This window comes from Bufo gargarizans, chromosome 2 (assembly GCF_014858855.1).
Source record: "Bufo gargarizans isolate SCDJY-AF-19 chromosome 2, ASM1485885v1, whole genome shotgun sequence".
NCBI classification, from domain to species: Eukaryota; Metazoa; Chordata; class Amphibia; order Anura; family Bufonidae; genus Bufo; species Bufo gargarizans.
The window spans coordinates 325,219,999-325,246,712 of record NC_058081.1 but is presented as its reverse complement, the minus strand read 5'-3'; the positions used below and the strand labels follow the sequence as shown (position 1 = coordinate 325,246,712).

Here is a 26,714-nt window from a genome sequence, read left to right as displayed (position 1 = left end):
TATATAATTCCACATGTGTTAATTCACAGTTTTTGGTCTGTACTGTATTGCCTAACTTTTCACCAGGCATAAATTTGTATAAGCTCGATTTCGTTACATAAACGGTTCTGTGAAGCGGTATTTTTATAGAATCAAGTTTGTTATTAATGGATTTGACCAGTTTGTTCATATTAGGGTAATACTTCGATTTAACAAAAAACTCTCTGACAGGGTCATCGCGCCGGGCGACGGAGAATACACCATCGCCTGGCCTAAAGGTTTCCCACGTTTGAGGGTACTGAATCTCTACTAACGCCGCTTCATAAGACCAGCGAAGATGGACGGCTTTTGCTAATTTAGTGGTGTAATTGGCGATTGTATTTTCGGGGTAAAGTTTGGCAGAGGTATTGCAGGGTAGCGTAATAAAAAAACGATCCGTCTTCCATAGTTTACACGCTCACCAACTGCTTTTCGGGAACCCAAAAGTTAAAATTTTCAGGGTAACCGACCCACTTTACAAATACAGCATTTTTCCCCTAACCTTCTTCTTTTTCACGATTTTTCCTATCCGGTAAATGCACCGCTTATCAAGGGGTACTTTTTGGACGTCATCCGCGTAGAACGATCCTTCAATGAGTTCGTCGGGCAGGTCTTTCAACTTATAAAGGTGTTTACGGTGTAAATTGTAAATATCTCGTCCATATAGGTTTGTTCATAACCCTTCGCGAACGTCCCCTTATAGTGTACAATTCTGATGTGGTCGCCTATTTGTAACAGTTTAACTTTTTTAATAGAGGAGTAATCACCGTAGATATTTTTCCAAATGGTTAAAGAGTTCTCTTTTGTTACATCGACAGGGCCACATCTTATGGTTCTGTGGTACTTGCGATTATAACTATACACCAGGTCTTGTAACTTGTCAATGTATCTGTATATGTTTTGTTCTCTAAGATAATGCCACATTCTTGTTTTCATAGTTCTATTTAAACGCTCCACTAACGACGCTTTGACCGTATTCGAAGTAAAAAAAATGATGTATTTTAAAGGTTTCACAAAGTTTTCTCATATGTTTGTTGATAAACTCTCGATACCGATTCATCTGAAGTTTCCAGGGGGGACCGCCCGCTTAACGTAAATATCTGCTTAAAAACGGCGGCCATTGTCGCACCGGATTTATTGGAAAGTCCAGACACCCAAGCGTATTTCGAAAGAATATCAACTACCAGTAGCAAGTATTTTACACCATTATTTTATTTACAAAAATCTGTAATCGACACAAGATCGGCTTGCCATTGGTCATCTATATCATACACTACGACTTTGTTTCTTTTAAAAGATTTTTTAACTGGTTTGTACAATGTGTAAGTATCCTTGTTGTTCAACCAATTTTTTACAACGTCTTCTCTGAATAAGGGCTCAACGCCTCCGTAAGAACCGTCAGCTTTTGACTTGTAGTACTGTTTTCTCAATATTTCGGCATTCATAGTCATTTTAGCGACGTTTTAAGCACCTGCTATCGACAAAGTGCCTTCACGGTTTATGCAATTTTTACTAATTGAGTGTATTTATTGTAAAAAAGAAAAATGGACTACATTTTTATTTAAAAAGTCATTTTATGTAAAACATTATGAGGTGCTGCATACAAATACATTCAAACAAAAGTTACAACGTTAACCAAGAAGTCTGTAACAAAGGAGTCATTCTCTTTTTAGGTAATAAAGACCCTCACGTTAATGCAGGGGTTGTTGTTACGGTCGGCTGCTGCCTAAAAGGGGTATGAACCGTTTTAAAGGTTCGTTGGGTGACCCCCTTTTAAAATTATCATAAAGTTCTCTCGTTCTTGTATTACCGATCACAGTTGATGGCACGTTCAGTGCGGCGATGGTTTCAATGAAGAAGTCCCACCCGCGAGGCATTTTAGCCTTAAGCATGCAACGCAAATCAGGTCGATCATGTTGGATCCTGGTATAACTTGATCTTTATGAATGAATTTCCCCCTAGCTTTCCAGTATGGCTTGTTACCCGATCGTCGCAGTTTGTTCAGCAAAAGTTCTGCATTTTTCCTATACTGTATATTAACATTGTCAAGTATCTCTTTAGCATCGTGTCCGCTTGAAGCGTCATTTGTCAATCTTTGTTGATCGGGTTGCGGCTGCATAATCAAAGTTAGGGTTCACATTTCTTTATTGGCCTATTTATTGAGCATCAAGTATCTCTGTAACACATTAGTGTATCTCTTAATTTTTTCATCATCTGAAACGTCATTTCTGTGTAGTTTTTCGCAAATTTCGTTTGGCGTATGTCTGTTGTTTCTACAAATGTTTTTTTAGGCGGTCCCGCATACTCCATTATGAGCCGCCGACTCTATTAACCATCAAGCTAGTGATTAAAGGTATTGCAAGGTCGTATAGCGAACCTATAAAACCGCTGCTTTGGTTCACAATGCGCTTCTTGTCTTTAATGGGGTGGCTTTTATCGCTTAATTTCTTTATAGCCTTGCACCATCTTTTCAGTAAATTTTTGGGTCACTCCGAAAGAGGTATCTTTCCTTTAAGGATGCTGAGAGCGATCTCGCCAATAGCGGATATCAAATCGTTACTGGTGCTGCGTAATAGTTATTTTCGGACTGTCGGATCCTGTTCGACAGCTTTACAGGAGCGGTGACGCTACCAAGAATGACTGTCGAGATGTGAAATATCAAATTTTAGAGCTTCTTTTTGCACACATAAGCCACCGGAAGATCTGGCGGGAACAAACCAGTTCTTAGCCGTAGTTCCTTGGGTGAATCAGCTCTTAAATCTACGAGTAAATAGCCGTAAGGCGCTTGTATAGCGTCTTCAAAAGCTTCTAAAAAGAAACGTGTTTTACCTGGGTACATTTCCCGAGCCAACGTAATAACCTGGAATTTATCACAAGGGTTCCTAAAAAGGACTGTGTATTTAGTTTAAATTTATGGTCTGGCTTTTCTTACTCTGACAAAAAAAAACTTTTTGAACGAGATACATGATGCTCAAATTTCTATGGTGCAAGTATTTGGTAAAAGCGATTTGTATTTCAAGATTTTCCCAAGCCGCCTCCATAAGATCATCAAAAACCGCCAAATTTACCTTGTCCTGCGGGAATAGGTCATCATCTGTAAAATTTTGCGGTATTCCCTCGATAAACCTAATATTTCTGCCAACATGAGTAAAACCAAATGACGTTGTCGAGTTTGTGTGACATTAGCGCATTCGCTTGTATTAACAACCGTTTTACAAAAAAACTCTTTCCGGAATTTGAGGGTTCTGCTAAAATACAAGAAAACGGGTGTTGAAATTGCGCAGCCATGTTTAATAGTTGAAAGTTAACATCGTAAAGTCCGTCTTCAGCCTTCTCTATGTGTAGCCGCACTTTTGCATTTTACGGAACGCGCATGTCTCTACAGTATGTCCCATCGCTTCCTATTTTTTAAAATGCCGTTTTGCTTTATACCTATTGTTTTCTGTGTCTCGGGATCAGGATTGCGCGAGTAATCCAACACAAGGTCTTTATAGCTGTCAAAATTAACAAGTCGATTGTTAGCGCCGTTTAGAGTTATACCCTTTATCTTTAATACGGTTATCCCATTGTTGAGATTGTAGCCATACGTCTTTGGAACAGCAGATACAAACTCTGTAATGTGTGTGTTGGCGGGTATTTCGCTAGTTAGTTTGCCAAGAAAATCGCTCAATGCCGTTGCTACTTACGAATATATTGCGTAGTCTGTGTCGTGATAAAGACAACGTTCTTGCAATCTGTCTACGAGTGTGTATCATTCGAGTCTGACGTAGGCGGATGTAAAAAAGGCTATAAAAATGTGGTTTTGTTGCGCGTGTAGCGCTCTTTTACATACCGCCAATTGACTCTGGGTGACAGATAGATAGTTAGGATAGAACAGGGATGGCCAACCTGAGGCTCTCCAGATGTTGCAAAACTACAGCTCCCAGCATGCCCAAACTGCCAACAGCTATCAGCCTACAGCAGGAAATGGTGGGAATTGTAGTTTTACAACAGCTGGAGAGCCACAGGTTGGCCATGCCTGGGATAGAACCTTACGTTCGTTACCAGGCTGAGAATTAATGACAATTGTGAACTTTTTACACTGATTGAACCTGTTAGTTAACTGTTCTATTTGGAGCCAGCTGTTCTGTTCCGCAAAATACAGAATGCACGCGGACGTCATCCGTATTTTTTGAAGATCCGTTTTTGTGGACCGCAAAATACATACGGTCGTGTGTATGAGCCCGTATGCTGTAGATTGTATGGTGAAGATTTAGTTTCATGTGTCTACTGCATGACTTAAAGGTAAGGTTGTGGCTGATGGTCAAACCTCTGTTACCCCTTGCATTTACTAGAATGAAGAGATGGTTGCTCCTGTCTAGACACTGTGAGGGAAAACAGCTCACTTTCTACCTGGCAGTGACGCGGTCCTTTGTGATTGGGATGCTCACAGCCAGGGAGAAGAAGCCCCCTGAGAAACACTGGCATTTCCTCCTCCATGTACCAATGCTATTGATTAGCATGCAGGGCACCAAAACAGAACGGGGGGCACAGCGGGGGAACGGAGCAGAGGATCGGAAAAAGAATTACCAATATCACATCTAGTAAACATGCCCTACACTGCGAGGTATTGATATTGTAGTGTCAGAACAGGTGAAAGGTCCTTTTTAATGCCAACAATGTCATCCACATTTCTCCATATTTCAATCTTATTTTAAGATTTTACTTTCTCACATTTTTTTTATTTTTGTGGAATATTATTGAGGCAAGTGTGTATGTGAGGTGTCTATTAAGTGTATTTTATAATGTTTTAGAGTTATTGAGCAGATTTTATTATTGATCATACAAAAATAAATAATAGTATTTTCAGTAAGGAACTTTACAAAATTATCTTAAAAATAGAATTTATAGTGAATAATATTTTTGATCGCTTTAGGGATATTCTGACTTTGATTACAAGTTCCTTTTCCTTCTGAAGTATTGGTCTGAAGACATTTGTTTATAATATTTTTCGCATTATATTATCCACCGAGACCCTGGTACTAGAGAATTCTACCATACTGAATTACTGGCTACTTGTATGTTTTACGTATATACTTTCTAACTCACCAACATTTCTGGGAGCAATCTAGGAGATTGGCATTGGCTTAAAACTCACTCAAGATATCCATCTTTCTGTTTTTCTTTATCTGCCGATTGATCAATAAACAATGGCTTATTTTTTTTGCACTGGATAAAAGATTTTGTCATGGCAGCTGGTTTTGAGTAGCTACTTGCCCACAGGACAAATGCATTTACAAATCTTGGGAAGCGGTTTCTCCATCTTACTGGAGTTTGTTTTTCCATCTCAGCCTTTCAAATAACTTGATTCAGATCTTACCGTTTGTTTACTGTAATTGCTACTCAAAAACTGGCTTTTTCCTATGTGGGTTTCTATTTCTGATATTTCAGTGTTCAGCTTTTCAGTCTCTCTTCAACGGCTAATGCTTCCGAGGCAATGGCTGTTAAATTGTTTTTCCCAAGGCAACTTAAAACCATAGATGTGTAATGGTAAAAACAATGGGGGTCATTTATTATCCTAAAATGAACCTATATTTGGCGTACTTCAGGCGCAGATTGTGGCGCAACGGTTAGTTGCGCCACAATCTGCGACTTTTCCTCACTCACACCAGGTCTAAAAAAGTGGGCGTGGCGTCTCATTCTTCATTTTCTAATGAATGGTCTAATTGTAAGCTAGAAAGAAAACTGGCTTACATTTAGACTGGTGCTGGATGCGCCGAAGTTATGTAAAGGCCGGCACCTCTCATAACTTCGCCAGATATAGGGATTATTAAGACCAGTGTCTTAAACGCCGGTCTTAATAAATGACCCCCAATATATTTTTCCATAGTGTGAAGCAGTAAATACACTCAAAATAAAAAATAAAAAAAAGGATCACCATGTTTTGGAATATACTGTATAAAACCTCTTTGTTAAAGGGGTTGTCTAACTACCAATTTAACTTTTGGCCCCCGAAGTGCTTAGCCTGTTCATGACACTCCTCTCTAGAAGTGTCATTTTTGTTGCTTCGGATCCTCTGTGAACCGGAAGTCAGAAGTCCTGTCCATAATTATATGCATCGCTGCAGCTATTTACTGATCTCAGTAAACTTGTCCCCAAGTGGCCCATAACCATTGAGGTCAGTGTCCTCTTAGTGACTTGTCCCCAAGTGGCCCATAACCATTGAGGTCAGAGAATGGCAGCAGTGGTACATATGACAGGACATCACACTTCTGGTCCAAAGGGGACTGAAAGGAGTAGGGTGGGACTCTTGGCACAGGAACGTAGGGCTGAGCACTTTCAGGACCATTAGTAAATTTGCTGTTGGGATCAGACAAACTCTTTAATTCTTTAATGATAATGAAATGTTCACCATAAATAATACCATTGAAAGCATCAGCACTGTTCCTCGTGTGTGGCAATGACTCATTTATCATCTTCATGCCTAGGTACTTTAAAAGACATTTCCAACCATCCCTAAACTACAGTAATAAGTACAGTAATCACTTAAAAGATGCCGATTCTGTATATGTCCCTATTAGCTTTCTAATCACTTCCATTCCCCTGTTGTGTTGTTACGCAATGCCCGCTTATAGAAGAGTCCTAGGAGTCCTTTCCACTAAGTCACGCAAGCTCAGGAGTCCTATCTATGCATCAGCCTGTCCTTGTCTGCATAAGCTGAGCAGTTTACTATAGATGATGCAGCAAAGCAACATAAAGTCAGTGTTATGCAGGACACTTCTGATCCCCTATGTCATTCTCACTCCTTTTATTTTATGGCTACTTTATTTAGTCTGTAAACTATGAGTGGTTTTACGAATAGAATGTGCAAAATTATTAGTTTACCAAGCAGTGATTGAGTGGCCAATGGCAGGCTTTGTAGGGAATATATTCACACTTTAAAGATCTGGCTGTTTCACTTGCACCACTAGTAAATGGCTGATACACGTCTAGGTGCAAGATAACATATTTTCCAGTTGTGAATTTTAGATACATAGGTATGTTTAGTTTTTTGGGGGGAAGGAGGGTTTTTTGTGTTTTTAAACTTTATAGAAGAGGACCAAGTGGATATACATTTTCTCTCTACCAGAGTATATATTTTTTTTATATATATATTATGTATTTTATTTATAATATTGCATATATATTTGTTTCTCAGGTAAAGAAGAGGAATTATACAATTTAAAGGAACTTCCTTCAGAAGCATTAGCAAGAAGCAGAGACCTTACTTATCAGTGGCTTCATACCCAATGTGGAGATATAAATCCAGCTAGTTCTGCAACATCCAAATGGTAATGGCCTCCTTATGATACAGCTGATTTTATGGTGCAGAATACAGAGCCTCATACAGTTTTGTTGTTTGATGCCAGCGTCTTTGTTGTCAAGTCACTTTTTTTAATGGACACAAACAAAATAAAAGTTGTTATATAAGGGAGTTTGAATATTGCCCAACATGTTGTAGGACATTTTAAGGATCTCCAGTCTATTAGGCACGTGTAATTCAGTGGCATTCTGTAGGTTGTTATTGGTGGGTGCTTTTGGTAGGGTAGCTGTCCCCTATAGCAATAAGGAATTGACCTTAGCACTAAAGGTATGATGCAAAGGTGAGTTTTATTGACGCGATTAAAAGGCAAAATAATGTGTGACGTTTCGCTCTAACATACACCTTTTCAAACACCTTTTTGCCAAGGAATAAAAGAGAGTAAGAATATAGTCTTCAGCGCCGTGAATTTTGAAGTTTCACTGAAGGAATGTACGGTCTATGTTAGACCAAAACATCAAACGTTATTTTGCCTTTAAATCACAGCAGTAAAACCTTACCTTTGCATCATACTTGGACTTCTATGGTCAACTCCTTATAGTCTATTAATCAAACATTGTAATTCAGGGGGTAAATTAAATCTCAATATACTAGTGATTTTATGATCCCGCTTGTAAAAAGAAAGGTTTGTCTTATTGGTATATGTATACATAAAGTGATAAAGAAATTAGACTCTCTTCACATTATAGGCTATTGGTATGCTCAGCATATATGCCAGGAACAAAATAAAGCAAATATACACACCATATGTATGTACCATAGCCTCTGCTGTACAAATCATAAACCAAAAAGTGAACATGCTGAAACAGGTTTTCTAAGAGGTGCGGTTCTATTCGGTTTCCCGCTGTGGACTCTAAGCACAATCTCACTACAGCTGCTAGAAGAGTTTCTCTGAATAAATACAATTGATTAAAGCATCACTAACTTTTTTAAAAAGCGTTTGATTTGTCATAGAGATATATTAATGGTTTTGATTGGTAAGGGTCTAAATTCTGAGTCCCCCACCAGTCTCTAGAACAAGGACAGAGAAGAGCATATCATGCTTTCTCTCCTCGATGCTGGGGACAGAATTGCGTTGGGCCCATAGACTTCTATGAAACCTGTGCAGCAGAGTGAGCCCAATATGCACTCGCTACTCTCCCCTCATTCTAGAAATCGGTGGGGGTTCTCAGCACTCAGACTCTTACCAATCAAACCTTTTGATATGTCTCTATGACATATCAAAAGTTGTTTTTTTGAAAGTTAGTGATGCTTTAAAAAACAGATTGCCTTACATTATGTACCTCTCCCTGTGCTCCATGTGTAAACAGCTTGGATGGTTTACCCAAGTTCCCACAAACCACGTGTAAACCACAAGTCTACATAATCGTTGCTCACAAGTATTAAAATTTGGCAGAAAATTATACTGTACGCTAGATATGTCATCTGAAACGAGATCCCACTTTTTTCTACCTGGTACGATAAGAAGAGATACTTTGTATCATTTTATGGTCTTTTATTGCAGCAAGCATTTCTTGCCTGAATTAAACCACGACGTTCTGAAAGGAGGACGCGTCCAGCTTGTGGTAAGATATTATCCTGCATTTTCCCTTAGGGATGATTATCTGATTCTATCTCAACCACTAAATATTCCGAATAAATACTTTGAATACATTTACATACAATAAATGGCCATGTGTTGAACACACCACAGGACTGTCTTGGATAGTAATGATTGTAGATGGCAAACCATAAATAATAGATCTGGAGTTGCATCAAGGAGTTTGTTAATATGCTGTGCAGATTACTAGAAAAGCTGGCATGGTTTGCATCAAGAACTACAACGCTGAGGTACAATTGATATTTTGATTATTCATGCCTCCCATATTACTATTAGATATTACATTCTGTTTTGGCTCAGAGTTTTATTATTTTTTCATATTTTATTTTCCTACATCTCTGACAATGACATACATGAAATGATTATGAAAAAAAGTGAAAATCTATTGACCGCGCACATGTTTATAGGCATGTATTATCAGCTGTTTAGAGAAGTGGACGTGCCTAAGGCTCAAGAAAGTGCACAATAGGGTAGTACGTTCGATTAGATGGTAACAAAGGTGTACACTAAAGGCTCACCTTGTGGGGTTGTGCTAATATAGGCACAACCCTATTGAAGGCTTGTCACACAAGAGTCGGTCCTTGGGTGTGCTGCCGCAGGTCAGGATTTCTTTAGAAGGGATGTCCAGTCCCTCCGGAAAGGCGCTTTAGTTAAAAAGGAAATCCTGCTCCTGCGCTTCAAACCCAATTCAGACAGTCTTGGATTGACATTACTCATTTTAGACCCTCATTTTTTATGGATTTATATTGTATTACCTATACATTCATTCTTTTTTTCTCTTATGTATCTGCATTTAATCGGATTGTCTATATAACTTATTTATTTTAGTTGCCCATTTTTATGTATTTATTGTATTGCCTACACATTCTATTGCCCCCCCCCCCATCCTAAGTTTTAGTATATCCGTACACTTTTGCCCGTAAGTAATGTAAGTTACATTGGCTGCGGTGCCTGAAGATAGGATGAGCGTTGTCTCCATGACAATGCATCACATGATTCGAAGCACCCCCCCACAGCTTTTTCTACATACTGAATATTCTCCTTCCAAGTCCCAGAGTCACATGATCGGAACATACTATGTGACTTACACATGTCTAATTTCTATTGGCTAGAGCGGCAGGTCCTATGACTCCTTCTCCACTCCAGTCACGTGACCACCTTAGGACACGTGACCCCACGCGATAGGCCAAACCGCTTCCAAGCATTGCTGGTTACTATGGCGATGGTCATGTGATCGCTGACTTTGCGATCACATGACCCAACCCAGTATTACATCATCCTTTGCAGTTCAATCTAAACTAAACTAATATTAAATAATAGGAAAACACTACCATGATCTGTAGTATAATTACACTACCACCCTCCTCCTCCAGACGTGTGCTGTTTTAATATATATATATATATATATATATATACCATGAACTATATACCTGTCACATATGCTAATTGGACAGCACCTGTGGGTAGTCCCATGAGTTGGTAGCCACCCACTGGTGCAGTTTTTTTTTTTGCGGTTTTTATGTGTATATATACCCCACACTGTATCAGCTATTAATGTCAACCTGATGAAGGGGATCTGAATTCCCCGAAACGCATTGTTTTTATTTGTGCGCATTTTTAATGGAATAAAGAAACCTTTCTACATCCAAGACTGTCTGAATTGAGTTTGAAGCGCCGGAGCAGGATTTCCTTTTTACCTAAAGCATGTATTTCCAGCTGGTCAGACATGGGAAGACAAAAGTAGAGCTCTCACATTAAAAAGCATTGTAGGAGCTCAGTCAAACTGCTAGAAACGTGCATGTCAGTGAGTTCATTGCATGTTTCCAACAGTGACAGCTTTGGACTATAATATTTTTGCTCAAGAAATAGCTAGAAAAGTTATATAATGTGTGTACAAAGCTACTAAAGTAGATAAGTAAACATATTCATTAGGCGTTAATTAGAATATACATTAAACAATCTGGTAACCTTTGGTACTTCAGTACATATTTTGCCTATTGATCTACGCTATGTCCGTGCAATAGTAAGAACTTCTTGTTTTGTCACAACTTTCAGACTAATGGTCCTTTAAGCAAAGACGCTGATGATTTAGACCTTTTGTCCATTAAATCTGGTAGTTTGGCATCACACAACAGAGAAGAAAAAGTAAAAACTCAGAGAAGTTCTGGACCATGTTCTGGTATGTGTTTTTAAATGTTAAGCAAATCTAACTGAATCATATGTAAAGAGGACCTGCTTTTAGTAAATTATTTTATTTATTGCTAGGATATGCCCCCGTTGTCTGATAGGTGCAGGTACCACCTCTGGGACCCGCACCTACAATGAGAACAGAGTGGGGAAATGAACGGAGGGTACACTGCGCATGCGCAGCCGCCCTCCATTCATTTCTATGGGCCCCCTGAAAATAGTTGAGTGCTGGCTCGGCTATTACCGTCTGCCCCATAGAAATGAATGGGAGCATGGGCTGCGCGTGTGCACTTGTATGAAAGCAGCGCTTGGTGGTGGACGGTGGTCCTCCAGCCACAGCTCTCCCTGCTCCGTTCTCCTTATACCCGCACCTATCAGACAATTGGGGTATATCCTAGCAGCATGCCCCCATTATATGTGATGGGAATACCCCTTTAAAAATTCTAATGCATCTTTTATTAGAAATATAGGTTGTGCCATCCCTCTTTTATTCCTCCTGAACATTTATGAATACATTCTTAACACACTTTCCGCATTATAGAGCTAAAGTGTTGCATTTTATTTCTATTCTTAGTAAGGTTTTTTGTTGTATATCTCTCTTTAAACGCTTCACACATTATCACTTACATGTATGTGATGATTTTTAAGCGGTTGTATGGAGTGGGCTGCTGTGCTGAACCTGCTCCATACATGGAGGGTGCTGGATGTGTATTACAGCAGGCAACCTGCCACAATGACTGGGATCGGTGATGACCCGAACCCAGTCATGTAACCCCTCAGATGCTGTGGTCAATAACTATTGTGGCATCTTTGGAGCTTCCGATCAGAGCTTCCGCAGTGAAATAGCAGGGCTCCGATCAGTGTTTGGGATTGCAGGTTCTATCCCCCTAACTGAGCTAAAAGTTGCTATGTAAAAAGTAGCAAAGAAAGTTTTAAAAATAAAAAAAAATTACAATATTTAGTTTTAGTTTAAATCACCCCCTTTCCCAATTTTATATATAAAAATTAAATAATTCAAAAAGTAAACATAACAGCTATTGCTGCATCCAAAAATGTATGAACTGTTAAAATATCTATGCTGTAAGAGAAAAAACCACACACCTTTCGCAATTTTTCTGTTACCCTAACCCCCCAAAAAATTGATGAAAAAAATTGTTATGAAAAAGTTGTACATACCCCGGGAATGGTACCAAAACAAACTCGAATTCGTTCTGCAAAAAAAAGCCCTCATATTGCTCTGTGGTAAAAGTAAAACAAAATAAAAAAATATACAAATCTGGTATTGCTGTAATTGTATTGATCTGAAGAAAAAGGACATCGTGTAATTTTTAGCGCACATTGAACGGCGTAATATCAAAACCCCAAAAATGTAGCAGAATTGTGGATTTTTTTCAATTTCAACCCACAAATAATTTCCTATTTTCCAATACAAAACATGGTAACGTAAATGGTGTCATTAAAAAGTTAGTTCTGCAAAAAATAAGCCATCATTTGGCTTTGTAAACCTTATTGCTGTTGGAATGTAGGAAGGAAAAAAAAGCAAAAATGAAAACAGGCTTCATGTTGAAGGGTTTAAAATGAAGTTCCCCATTGGAGCCACATTCTAGCAATTGCTTAAAGTGATTTTTAATAGCCATCAAACACATCTACACTCTACATGAAATTAGTTTTTTGTGTGTATGGGGGCGGTGGGGGGAGAGTTGGAAACTTCTAATCTACAGATTGAGAGATTCCATATATAGATAAAATCATAAAAAAAACAGCTGTAGGCGGAGCTTGCAGTAGTCTCTGATCCCCATAATGTATGTCACTAGAGGATGCTTACAGTCTCTTCTTCATTCAGTGGTTCCCACCTACAGTTTTTTTCTGCTCAGTGTGTGAGATGTTGGGGTTGTTTAGCTGTTTAACCTCTTCCACTGAAGCCATTTTGGACCAAATGCTGGAGCCCAATTTTTAAAATGTGACGTGTTTCTTTATAATAACCTTGGATACATTTAACTGAAAACTTTAAAAAGCTTAAAAACATAGAATTTCTCTGCTAATAAGATGAAGTCATATTACACAATGTGGTTTATAATGAATATTTTTCAAACCTTTTATTTTTTTGGGTGACATTCGAAGGTTTATATTGTTAGCAACTACTTTTTCTTTCAGAATAGCTGTTTGGGAGATGCTGTTTGAACGTGAACCTCCCCTTAAAAGTTACAAGTGATTTATCCACCCCAATATTTTGTTTGAGTTTATAAAATTTGAGAACATTTTTAGTAGTAATGGTCAATTAATGGGCTTATTTTGTAGCGCTGATGAATATCTTGTCTGTGTCTCTTGGCAATGACTGTTGTCATTATAGTGAAGGAATTTGAGGATAGCCTCAAAGCATGCCCTGGTCATAAATGTACATTATTGAGGGGTGCAATATAATATATCCTGGGGCCTGTAATTTCTAATTGTGCAGTTTCGAAGTTAATGGCTTCAAACCCTGTGGAATCAAATTGAAGGCTTAAAGGATATAAAATCAGGTACATTAAGGCAGGTACCCAGGTAAACATGGGCAGAGCAGGACCTGTGACTCTTAGTATAGGTGTAGAATGGTGACTAAACACTGCTCCCAAAATATTAGTATGTCTTATGGTGACCAAACGCTTATCCCAAATTATTAGTATAGAAGCAGTAAGGTGACACAACACTGCTCCCAAATTATTAGTATAGGAACTAGAATGGCGACTAAATGCTTCCCCCAAATTATTAGTATAGGTGCACAATGGTGACTAAACACTGCTCCCAAATTATTAGTATAGGAACAGAATGGTGACCCAACACTGCTCCCAAATTATTAGTATATGTGCAGAATGGTGACCCAACACTGCTCCCAAATTATTAGTATAGGAGCAGAATGGCGAATAAACACTGCTCCCAAATTATTAGTATAGGAACAGAATGCCGACTAAATGCTTCCCCCAAATTATTAGTATAGGTGCACAATGGTGACTAAACACTGCTCCCAAATTATTAGTATAGGAACAGAATGGTGACCCAACACTGCTCCCAAATTATAAGTATAGAAGAAGAATGGCGACTAAATGCTTCTCCCAAATTATTAGTATAGGTGCAGAATGGTGACCCAACACTGCTCCCAAATTATTAGTATAGGTGCAGAATGGTGACCCAACACTGCTCCCAAATTATTAGTATAGGTGCAGAATGACGAATAAACACTGCTCCCAAATTATTCGTATAGGAGCAGAATAGTGACCCAACACTGCTCCCAAATTATTAGTATAGGAGCAGAATGGTGACTAAACACTGCTCCCAAATTATTAGTATAGGAACAAAATGGTGACCCAACACTGCTCCCAAATTATTAGTATAGGAGCAGAATGGTGACTAAGCACTGCTCCCAAATTATTAGTATAGGAACAAAATGGTGACCCAACACTGCTCCCAAATTATTAGTATAGGTGCAGAATGGTGACCAAACACTGCTCCCAAATTAGTATAGGTGCAGAATGGCGAATAAACACTGCTCCCAAATGATTCGTATAGGAGCAGAATAGTGACCCAACACTGCTCCCAAATTATTAGTATAGGAGCAGAATGGTGACTAAACACTGCTCCCAAATTATTAGTATAGGAGCAGAATGGTGACCCAACACTGCTCCCAAATTATTAGTATAGGAGCAGAATGGTGACTAAACACTGCTCCCAAATTATTAGTATAGGAACAGAATGGTGACCCAACACTGCTCCCAAATTATTAGTATAGGTGCAGAATGGTGACCAAACACTGCTCCCAAATTATTAGTATAGGAGCAGAATGACGACTAAACACTTCAGCCAAATTATTAGTATAGGAGCAGAATGGCTACTCAACGAATCTCACAAATTATTAGTATAGGAGCAAAATGGCGACTAAACATCACACCCAAATGATTAGTATAGGAGCAGAATGGCGACTAAACACTTCTCCCAAATTATTAGTATAGGAGCAGAATGACGACTAAGCACTGCTCCCAAATTATTAGTATAGGAACAGAATGGTGACCCAACACTGCTCCCAAATGATTAGTATAGGAACAGAATGGTGACCCAACACTGCTCCCAAATGATTAGTATAGGAGCAGAATGGCGACTAAACATCACACCCAAAGGATTAGTATAGGAGCAGAATGGCGACTAAACTAATATCCCAAATGATTAGTATAGGAGCAGAATGGCGACTAAACATCACACCCAAATTATTAGTATAGGTGCAGAATGGCGAATAAACACTGCTCCCAAATTATTCGTATAGGAGCAGAATAGTGACCCAACACTGCTCCCAAATTATTAGTATAGGAACAAAATGGTGACCCAACACTGCTCCCAAATTATTAGTATAGGAGCAGAATGGTGACTAAGCACTGCTCCCAAATTATTAGTATAGGAACAAAATTGTGACCCAACACTGCTCCCAAATTATTAGTATAGGTGCAGAATGGCGAATAAACACTGCTCCCAAATTATTTGTATAGGAGCAGAATAGTGACCCAACACTGCTCCCAAATTATTAGTATAGGAGCAGAATGGTGACTAAACACTGCTCCCAAATTATTAGTATAGGAACAAAATGGTGACCCAACACTGCTCCCAAATTATTATTATAGGAGCAGAATGGTGACTAAGCACTGCTCCCAAATTATTAGTATAGGAACAAAATGGTGACCACACGCCGCACAATATAGGCAATGCTCCCAAATTATTAGTATAGGTGCAGAATGGTGACCAAACACTGCTCCCAAATTATTAGTATAGGAGCAGAATGGCTACTCAACGAATCTCACAAATTATTAGTATAGGAGCAAAATGGCGACTAAACACTTCTCCCAAATTATTAGTATAGGAGCAGAATGGTGACCCAACACTGCTCCCAAATTATTAGTATAGGAGCAGAATGACGACTAAACGCTTCAGCCAAATTATTAGTATAGGAACAGAATGGCGACTAAATGCTTCCCCCAAATTATTAGTATAGGTGCACAATGGTGACTAAACACTGCTCCCAAATTATTAGTATAGGAACAGAATGGTGACCCAACACTGCTCCCAAATTATAAGTATAGAAGAAGAATGGCGACTAAATGCTTCTCCCAAATTATTAGTATAGGTGCAGAATGGTGACCCAACACTGCTCCCAAATTATTAGTATAGGTGCAGAATGGTGACCCAACACTGCTCCCAAATTATTAGTATAGGTGCAGAATGACGAATAAACACTGCTCCCAAATTATTAGTATAGGAGCAGAATGGTGACTAAACACTGCTCCCAAATTATTAGTATAGGAACAAAATGGTGACCCAACACTGCTCCCAAATTATTAGTATAGGAGCAGAATGGTGACCCAACACTGCTCCCAAATTATTAGTATAGGAGCAGAATGGTGACTAAGCACTGCTCCCAAATTATTAGTATAGGAACAAAATGGTGACCCAACACTGCTCCCAAATTATTAGTATAGGAGCAGAATGACGACTAAACACTTCAGCCAAATTATTAGTATAGGAGCAGAATGGCTACTCAACGAATCTCACAAATTATTAGTATAGGAGCAAAATGGCGACTAAACATCACACCCAAATGATTAGTATAGGATCAGAATGGCGACTAAACACTGCTCCCAAATTATTAGTATAGGAGCAGAATGGCGACTAAACATCACACCCAAATGATTAGTATAGGATCAGAATGGCGACTAAACACTGCTCCCAAATTATTAGTATAGGAGCAGAATGGCGACTAAGCACTGCTCCCAAATTATTAGTATAGGAACAGAATGGTGACCCAACACTGCTCCCAAATGATTAGTATAGGAGCAGAATGGCGACTAAACATCACACCCAAATGATTAGTATAGGAGCAGAATGGCGACTAAACTAATATCCCAAATGATTAGTATAGGAGCAGAATGGCGAATAAACACTGCTCCCAAATTATTCGTATAGGAGCAGAATGGTGACCCAACACTGCTCCCAAATTATTAGTATAGGAGCAGAATGGTGACCCAACACTGCTCCCAAATTATTAGTATAGGAGCAGAATGGTGACTAAACACTGCTCCCAAATTATTAGTATAGGAACAAAATGGTGACCCAACACTGCTCCCAAATTATTAGTATAGGAGCAGAATGGTGACTAAACACTGCTCCCAAATTATTAGTATAGGAGCAGAATGGTGACTAAGCACTGCTCCCAAATTATTAGTATAGGAACAAAATGGTGACCCAACACTGCTCCCAAATTATTAGTATAGGTGCAGAATGGCGAATAAACACTGCTCCCAAATTATTTGTATAGGAGCAGAATAGTGACCCAACACTGCTCCCAAATTATTAGTATAGGAGCAGAATGGTGACCAAACACTGTTCCCAAATTATTAGTATAGGTGCAGAATAGTGACCCAACACTGCTTCCAAATTATTAGTATAGGAACAAAATGGTGACCCAACACTGCTCCCAAATTATTAGTATAGGAGCAGAATGGTGACCAAACACTGCTCCCAAATTATTAGTATAGGAGCAGAATAGTGACCCAACACTGCTCCCAAATTATTAGTATAGGAGCAGAATGGTGACTAAACACTGCTCCCAAATTATTAGTATAGGAACAAAATGGTGACCCAACACTGCTCCCAAATTATTAGTATAGGTGCAGAATGGCGAATAAACACTGCTCCCAAATTATTTGTATAGGAGCAGAATAGTGACCCAACACTGCTCCCAAATTATTAGTATAGGAACAAAATGGTGACCCAACACTGCTCCCAAATTATTAGTATAGGAACAAAATGGTGACCCAACACTGCTCCCAAATTATTAGTATAGGAGCAGAATGGCGACTAAACACTTCAGCCAAATTATTAGTATAGGAGCAGAATGGCTACTCAACGAATCTCACAAATGATTAGTATAGGAGCAAAATGGCGACTAAACATCACACCCAAATGATTAGTATAGGAGCAGAATGGCGAATAAACACTGCTCCCAAATTATTCGTATAGGAGCAGAATGGTGACCCAACACTGCTCCCAAATTATTAGTATAGGAGCAGAATGGTGACTAAGCACTGCTCCCAAATTATTAGTATAGGAACAAAATGGTGACCCAACACTGCTCCCAAATTATTAGTATAGGAACAAAATTGTGACCCAACACTGCTCCCAAATTATTAGTATAGGAGCAGAATGGTGACTAAGCACTGCTCCCAAATTATTAGTATAGGAACAAAATGGTGACCCAACACTGCTCCCAAATTATTAGTATAGGTGCAGAATGGTGACTAAACACTGCTCCCAAATTATTAGTATAGGAACAAATGGTGACCCAACACTGCTCCCAAATTATTAGTATAGGAGCAGAATAGGTGACCTAAGCACTGCTCCCAAATTATTAGTATAGGTGCAGAATAGTGACCCAACACTGCTCCCAAATTATTCGTATAGGAGCAGAATGGCGAATAAACACTGCTCCCAAATTATTTGTATAGGAGCAGAATAGTGACCAAACACTGCTCCCAAATTATTAGTATAGGTGCAGAATGGCGAATAAACACTGCTCCCAAATTATTTGTATAGGAGCAGAATAGTGACCCAACACTGCTCCCAAATTATTAGTATAGGAACAAAATGGTGACCCAACACTGCTCCCAAATTATTAGTATAGGAACAAAATGGTGACCCAACACTGCTCCCAAATTATTAGTATAGGAGCAGAATGGCGACTAAACTAATATCCCAAATGATTAGTATAGGAGCAGAATGGCGACTAAACATCACACCCAAATGATTAGTATAGGAGCAGACTGGTGCCTGAGGTATGGACCGGCCACACTGCAGTATTTGGTAGTGATTATACCTGTATAGGGGAAATTCTATTTGGCAGGTGACATTGCTACCTATCAGGGAACTCAGGGGCAATCTAGGGGTTAGAAATAGGGTGATGGCATACTAACTAGCCAATCATATTGATTGCTGGCATGAGACTGCTTTCATCTGTCCCAGTCATGATGACACAGTGACAGTTTGAAGCCAAGATGTAACTGTACCCAGGGGTGCACCTAGCCTTTCTGCTGCCTGAGGCAAAAACTGAAATGACGCCCACCCCTCGACCCCCCGTGCCAATTTATTAACCTAACCCCTTTGCCACAATGAAAGCTCATTGCCCATGGCCCTTCCCCTGCCCCCCTCTTGCCCCTCCTGGCGCTGCCTGAGGCGACTGCCTCACCTGGCCTTATTGCTGGTGTACCCCTGACTGTACCTGCGCTTGCACTAAGTTACTTGCAGTCTTGACATACTGTTACATCATTTCGCGGGAAAGGGTTAAACAAAGCTTATTTCTGAGCCCTGGCTAGATACTATAGGGTCAGTCTGACATATTTCATATCCTCTATGCTGATGTCCATAGATACCTGCATTCCAATTAGCAAATATGTTTTAGCTGATTTGGCCATATGCGTGAAACCATCTGGATTGCTGTGGTGAATTATTGCTGGAAATACCTGCGCCATGTGTTTAGATCTATTTATTTGTGTTAATATATTTGTCATTTCTTTTGTTCTTTAGACAGTAATTCATTCGCACCAGCAAAAGCTAATTCTGGACCTCACCGGAAGGAACGCATCTCATTTCGAGACAATCCAGTTCAATTAAGTGGTGGTTGGGGAGGAGGGAAAAAGAAGGCCATTAAATAGTAATCATTTTTCAAAGAGGAAAAATGCAATATAAAATAAACTTAGCAAAATATCTGTATAGTGACTTTATCTAATAATTTTCTCAGCTTTCATTATATACTGTATGATATTCATATTAGTTTTTAATTTCAACAATATTTTGTTTTATTTCGAAAAATAAATTAAATAATATACATTTGCAGCATTATTTTGTATGATATACAGTACCAGTCAAAAGTCCAGACCTACCTTACTGAATGTCGGTTTCTCTTTATTCATGAGCTATTTTGATCTAAAGGTTTGCAGATTAAATGCTTAAAATTATTTTGTACTCAAATATAAATATTGTAGTTGATGCTAATATGTGAAAACATTGTAAGTTTAGTTACCAAAATAGTTTTTGCCCTTTTTAATTAAAACTTCAAAGGCAAAGAGAAAAAAACATGGATTGCACATCCCCATGCTAGGCATCGATCTATTATTGCTTCTCAGCGTAAATAGTATACTAAGCCCTTATCTACGTATCATACACAAGGCATTAGTATATGTTTTGATCAAAATGCATAGGCCACGCCATGGTTGCCTCTACGAGTGGGTTCCTACTCTAAATTGGTGCAGCACCACATGGTGACCGCCGCTATGCCACCCTTGCTGTCAGACTAAGCCCCCATGGTACTGGGCAGCACCAACCCACAGGAAAAGCACCGCAGCAACAACAGCCGCCATGCAGCACACAGGAGCTACAACCTGAAGTCCTAGTAGGAATTTATAAACCCTTCTGCAATCTCCTACTAACTAAATGCAACTGGGGAGAATGGGAGGAATGCTGAGACCATGGGAAAGAGACAGACAATGGTAAAACTCCACAAAAAAAAACATCGCACATCACCGTGTTATGCATTAATCTAGTATTTTCTCTCAGTACAATTCATATCGCTTCTCAGCGAGACCACATGAAAAGGTGAGCTTTTGACATCTGTTCACATGGAGCAGTGCTGCATGGCGGCTGTTGTTGCTGCGGTGCTGTGCCTGTGGGTTGGTGCTACCCAGTGCCATCGGGGCTAGGACTGACAGCAGGGGGCCTGTTGGACAAATGGGTCGCTCCGCCTGCTAGCGTGGCATTGCAGTGGCGGTGGTCGCCATGTAGTGCTGCACCAAATTAGAGTAGGTACCCATTCGTAGAGACATGGCGTGGTGAGTGACCTATGCATTTTGATCAAAACTCATACTGATGCCTCATGTTTGTTATGTAAATTAGGGCTTGATATACTATCATTTATGCTGAGAAGCAATAATAGATCAATGCATAGCATGGGGATGTGCGATCCATGCTTTTTTCTCTTTGGAGTTTAATTAGAACTTCATTGACATTTAGAGATAGAAAATGTTGAACCTTAGCTATTTAGTCACTCAAAACTCAATTAGTAAGTTCAATTTATACTCAATGGGGGAGAGTCACCATTTCTCTCCACTGGTCTTAGTCAAAAATGTGCTGGAGTAAAATGTGATAAATGTTTAGGAGGCATCTTTGGTGCATCTTTGCCTGTCTGTGCGCCAAAAACTCAATCCTACATCACCTAGCTTTTGGGTGTAGAAGGCCATGCCTCCTCATACTAAGCCAAACCCACTTCACGGAAAGGCTGTTAGAGCAGCGAAAACAGCCAGATATTGCACCTTTTTTTTTTTTTTACAGATCAGGCTTGTGCCAAAATTTGACACTTTTGTGTGCTACTTTCCTTGTGTAAAACCATTCATAACCCCCCCATGTCATGTTCTGGAGGCTATATTTAATTGATTCTTATGTCTTGAGTTTCCTTATGATCAGCCATTTTGGTTTATAATCAGAGTTCACAAGCATTACAGGCAGAATGTATTTATTAATTTATCATTTCAATTTAATTGGTCTGCAGGCAGGAAAGGCTATGGACACCTTTACCCTGATTTTTTTTTATTTTTTTTATCATTTGCTTCATAAATGGTGGTCCATTAAAATGTATAATTCCCTCACCTAGCAAGTGGAGCTGCTGAATCTGGCATAAATCCTTTAGTATTTCTCCTTTTTCTGACGGATCCCTGCTGTTCCCCTCCAATCAGTTTTAGAGATAGCAACAGGGAGGGGGAGGAGGTTGTGCATGGTAGATCAGAGTGTGGGGAGAAAGCAGAATATAATCAAAGTAGGTGAGCAGGTGCAATAGTTTCCCTCTTACAGTATGTCTCCTATTTGTACTCACAGTATGCCTACTTGTAGTTATACTCAAGGTGTGTCTGCTACCCATGGTATAGCTATATATCTATATCTAGTTAATGCCCTTTGGAGCCCTATGCCAAACGCTCCCAGTAAAACAGTGGGCCTAAGGAGCGCACCACTGATAAGGCAAAGTGAGGAGGTGACCTTAGGCGGCGCTTTTCAATGCAATCCTGCACAGCCCTGAATACAGTAATGTCACCTGATCCATTTGTTCGCGACGGGCCGGCTGCCGCTCTATTGCTTGAAGATCTGGCGCAAAATCTCATGATGACGTTATCATGCCACCCAGTGTGATGATGTTATACGTCACTGCGCACTGGATTTTGGACGAGATTCATGGTATGCCTACATCTAATTATATTTACAGTAAAGTCTCATTCACAAGTCAGTGTTTTGGTCAGTGATGTCCATCAGTGATTGTGAGCCAAAACCAGGACTGCAGCCTCCACAGACATAAAGTATAGGGTAAAGATCTGCACCTGTTCTGTGTTTAGAGCCGCGCCTGGTTTTGGTTCACAATCACTGATGGAAATCACTGACCAAAACACTGACGTGTTAATGAGGCTTAAGACTACTTCTGGTTATTTTCATGATATGTCTTCTTCTAGCTGTACTGACATCATGCCTTCTTCCACTATATTCAGAGTATGAAAGTGTATAAAAAGGTTTTAATTTAAAGCCAAGCATCAGGAAGACCACTTTTAAGAGAGGGTCGTATTGTTCCATAAATGTGTCAAACAGTCCAAAATGTTTTTTCCAATATGGACTGTTTGACACATTTATAAAACTTTTAACGTCCACTATTGACTTTTCCCTTTTGTTAAATGTACATTTGAGAATTTTCCTCATTTGTTGGCTGGTACCATCTGCATAGAGGATATTTGGAAAACAGTGATCCAATTGTTTCTCCTTAAGCTTCAGCCTGAAGGAAAGCATGGTTTCTAAATTAAATGTGTGTGTTGCTTGTGCTTGAATATGCTGTGATGTTTAGAATGTTTGGGTTGATAAGACCAAAGTAATGAATTTTAAGTTACTTTTATTTTGAATAAATTGTTTTGAAATGGCAAAGAGCGTCACTTCCGTGTTTGATGAAAATATTTTCACATTTTTGTTTTGCGGGTAAGTAAAAAAAAAATAAATTGACTTGATCACATCTATCTGAGATAGTCAAAGCCGAAATTGGACATGAATGCTTTTTTCCTTTGAAATAAAGTGTTCTCTGATATTCAGCACACAGTCTATTTTTTGCCAAGTTACAGTTTTGGTTATACAACTACCAAGTACTGAAGAATGTTTGTTTAAAAAATGAACTTATTCAAAATCAGTCTTAGAAATGACGCCATGAGACTATTTCTGGGTTAGCACATATAATAATGTAGGGAAAACAAATTCCGAAGGAAAATCAACTTTTACCATTGCACTCAAGTGGGCACCATAGTGCTATAAAACTTTTATTTAGCAGTTGAAGGGCAGTTATACTTCAGAAGCAAACCAATAAAAGTGTTATAATAAGTTTTAAATGCGGGTTTCTTGTCCCCACAGTAAATTTTAAAGTTATATTTGTTTTTACAAATGTTCATCTTTCTCCTATTTTGCTTCCCTCTGGTGGAAATATTCAAAAACTCTAATTATACCTTCCCATCCTATCACATTTTTTGATGTAATGGAGTGCCAATAAAAAGAAAATTACAAAAGTCACACAATATTCATGGTGGAGCAATCCCACCATGAATGGAAATAGGTTCCTAGAAGTCTTCATCCTCGAGCCATCAGCAAAGTAAGATGGGGAATCCAAGCTGCAGTTGTAAGATACCACTGAAGCAGAATTTTAAGTGCCATTTCCCAGTGAGTGGCACCTCTGGAAAACCAGTACGACTCCTTGTATACCTGTGTACTACTCCTTTAAAGGGAAGCAAGACTGTAATTAATTCTCCCATTTGCTAACATATGGAGGTTGGACATTATTCTGAGGTTGTGTAAAGGAACTGTAAAAAAACAAAACAAAACAACAAAAAAAACCTGAATTCCTTTAATCGGAAAAGATAAAAAATATGTAAAAGCGTTTAATGGGATACACATATCCACTAACATGTCCCGAAGGGCATGCCATAGCTAAAGATACTTATTCATTTCTTTGTGCAGTAAGGAGTATAGTTCTGTAAGCTGTGTGAAGGAGAGTAACGTTAATCCTGAAAACAGCTGATCAATTGTCTTGCTACCACCATTAATCCATCCCTGCAGGTCAGTATCCAAGATCAAAGCATGCAGAAAAGACAGTGGTAACTTACCCCGGCAAACCTTTGTTGCCAGTATGAGTGTTATAAAAAAAATACCAAGCAATATTAAAGGCTCTGATAGTTAATAAAGTTAGAACTATGTTTATCAAAGAACAGTACAGAGATCTATCCCATCATCTATTTATACCCATGAATTTGACATTAACAAGAGGATATCCTCTACGTCTAGTGGACATAAAGTTTCTACATCAACATAGAAAGGGATTCTTTACTGTAAAAGCAGTGAGACTTGGTGATGGGGAACTCACTAAAAGAGTTCAAGAGGGATTCTATACTGTAAAAGCAGTGAGACTTGGTGATGGGGAACTCACTAAAAGAGTTCAAGAGGGATTCTTTACTGTAAAAGAAGTGAGACTTGGTGATGGAGAACTCACTAAAAGAGTTCAAGAGGGATTCTTTACTGTAAAAGCAGTGAGACTTGGTGATGCAGAACTCACTAAAAGAGTTCAAGAGGGGACTCGATACATATCTTGAATATAAATTACAAGTTATAATAACTCGAATTCTGGGGATCCAGTGAGTTATTTTGGTTGCCTGATTTGGCTTCTATATGATGATTTTTTTTGCCTTCCTCTGAATGTACTTTAGGCTGAACTGGGTGAACATGTCTTAGTCAGTCTTACAAACTATGATACTATGCTGAAAATGTAAAATCCGCACTACAGGTCATTTTTCACTGCAGTTTTTTTCCATGTAATGTGGATGAGATTTAGTAAAATCTCATTTACTTTGCTAGTACTGTAATATGCTGTGGATTTTCCACCCACAATTCTGCAATTTGAAAATCTACAATGTATCAGCCATGTGTGAATGTAGTCTTATTGTTTCTGATTATATATTTACTCTTTGTGGGAAATAAACAGTATTAACATTTAACTATGAGCTTTTTATTATGTATGAAGCCTTATATTTTTATGCATTGCAGCAGACCTTCATTTTACCTTACGTGTATTCAATTAAATGTATAGTTCCACGCCCTGAGACATACTTTTTAGCAAGAAAAAAAAAGCCAAGTTCAGATTCAAATTCTTTTTTATTATTATTATTTATTGCTGAAGCTTCATTCATTTCATGGCACTGTACATACGATATGAAAAGTCTTATGCTGTAGTCCAAAGTCGAGGGGGCCAACAGCTACTACCTGGGCTTTCTCGAGCTGTATAGCAGTTAGAGATGTGAAGTCTTGTTTTAAAACTAATAATCTAAGCTCATCTGGATCACATTGCTAGCCACAATACAGTTGGGGGTAGAACTGTTAGAAACAGGGTTGGGAATGTGATCTGCAGGTATTAGAACAGGTTAAAGGTGTCCTGCCCATCAACTGCTTTCATGTCAGCCATCATGGAAGAGGAGAGGGGTCAGTGGGCTGAGATCCTCCTCTCTTTGTAGATTATCCCAGAAGGAGTGGTAACAGGGCATATAAGGCCCCCTACACATATTTCCGGCTGTCCGAATCAGTTCCCCTCTGGCGTGAAGCAAAAAACACCTGAAGGGAACTGAGCCAGACTAATCATCTCTGTGCACCTAGTTAGGCCATTTATTGATGCAATGTCCCAGACATTTATCAGCACCTGGATCATGGCGGCTTTAGCACGGAACACTCACACCACAAATACAAAAATTTCTATAAAGTTTTCACTCACTTAGTGTCTCCATAAATATTTGTTTTTAGTTGTACAATTTTTTTTAAAAGCCATAGAATAAAGGTGAAAGACAAAAAACGACAGGAGGCAGCGCCTCATGTGCAACATCAGCTAGATAGGTCTACTGGCAACTAGCTATATTGCGCTTACCATATGCTGTTGTTATAAGAGTTGTGTAGATTGCTTTGCTATCACGGTGTTTGCCTGAATCCTGTTGACGGCACCGTTCAAGCAGTTTCATTCCTGTTTATTGATCTACATAGAATAAAGGTAGCATCTTATGTATATTTAAGCTGTAAAAAGTTTTGTTTTTTTTTCTATTTTTGATTTGATTGTCTAAAACCTGGGCGCATCCTATAGTCAGGTGCATTATGTAATCCAAAAGATGCGAACTGATCACAAGAGAAAAGATTCCCTAAAACAAATGAGAAATGATTATTGCTTCTCTAATCAAGTAGTAGATTGCATTCTCAAGGATATTACTATACTTTGGATTGGTAACTGTTTAAATGATGCCAGTACAAATATTGTTTTGTATTTCATTTCTTCTCCACAGATTTCTGTAGAGAGGAACATGCAGGCACTTCTCCATTAAAAATATATAGAATGTAACCCCCTTTTTATGGATTAATGAGTCCCGCAGAAGCCAGACCCCCACTATTCACATTTTTATGACATGT

At 38.9% G+C, this 26,714-nt stretch overlaps 1 protein-coding gene across 1 annotated transcript in view; it reads left to right on the top strand.

The window, feature by feature from the left end:
- The window catches only part of LRRIQ1 (leucine rich repeats and IQ motif containing 1), a 157,206-nt gene extending 136,979 nt beyond the window's left edge, over positions 1–20,227 (top strand). Inside the window, exons 23-26 of the mRNA XM_044277251.1 lie at positions 7,196–7,328; positions 8,862–8,922; positions 11,013–11,136; positions 19,740–20,227. Coding sequence (XP_044133186.1) covers positions 7,196–7,328; positions 8,862–8,922; positions 11,013–11,136; positions 19,740–19,867 — 446 coding nt within the window. The 3' untranslated portion in view covers positions 19,868–20,227. The remainder of the gene's footprint in view (positions 1–7,195; positions 7,329–8,861; positions 8,923–11,012; positions 11,137–19,739) is intronic.
- The last annotated feature ends 6,487 nt before the right edge of the window (positions 20,228–26,714 follow it).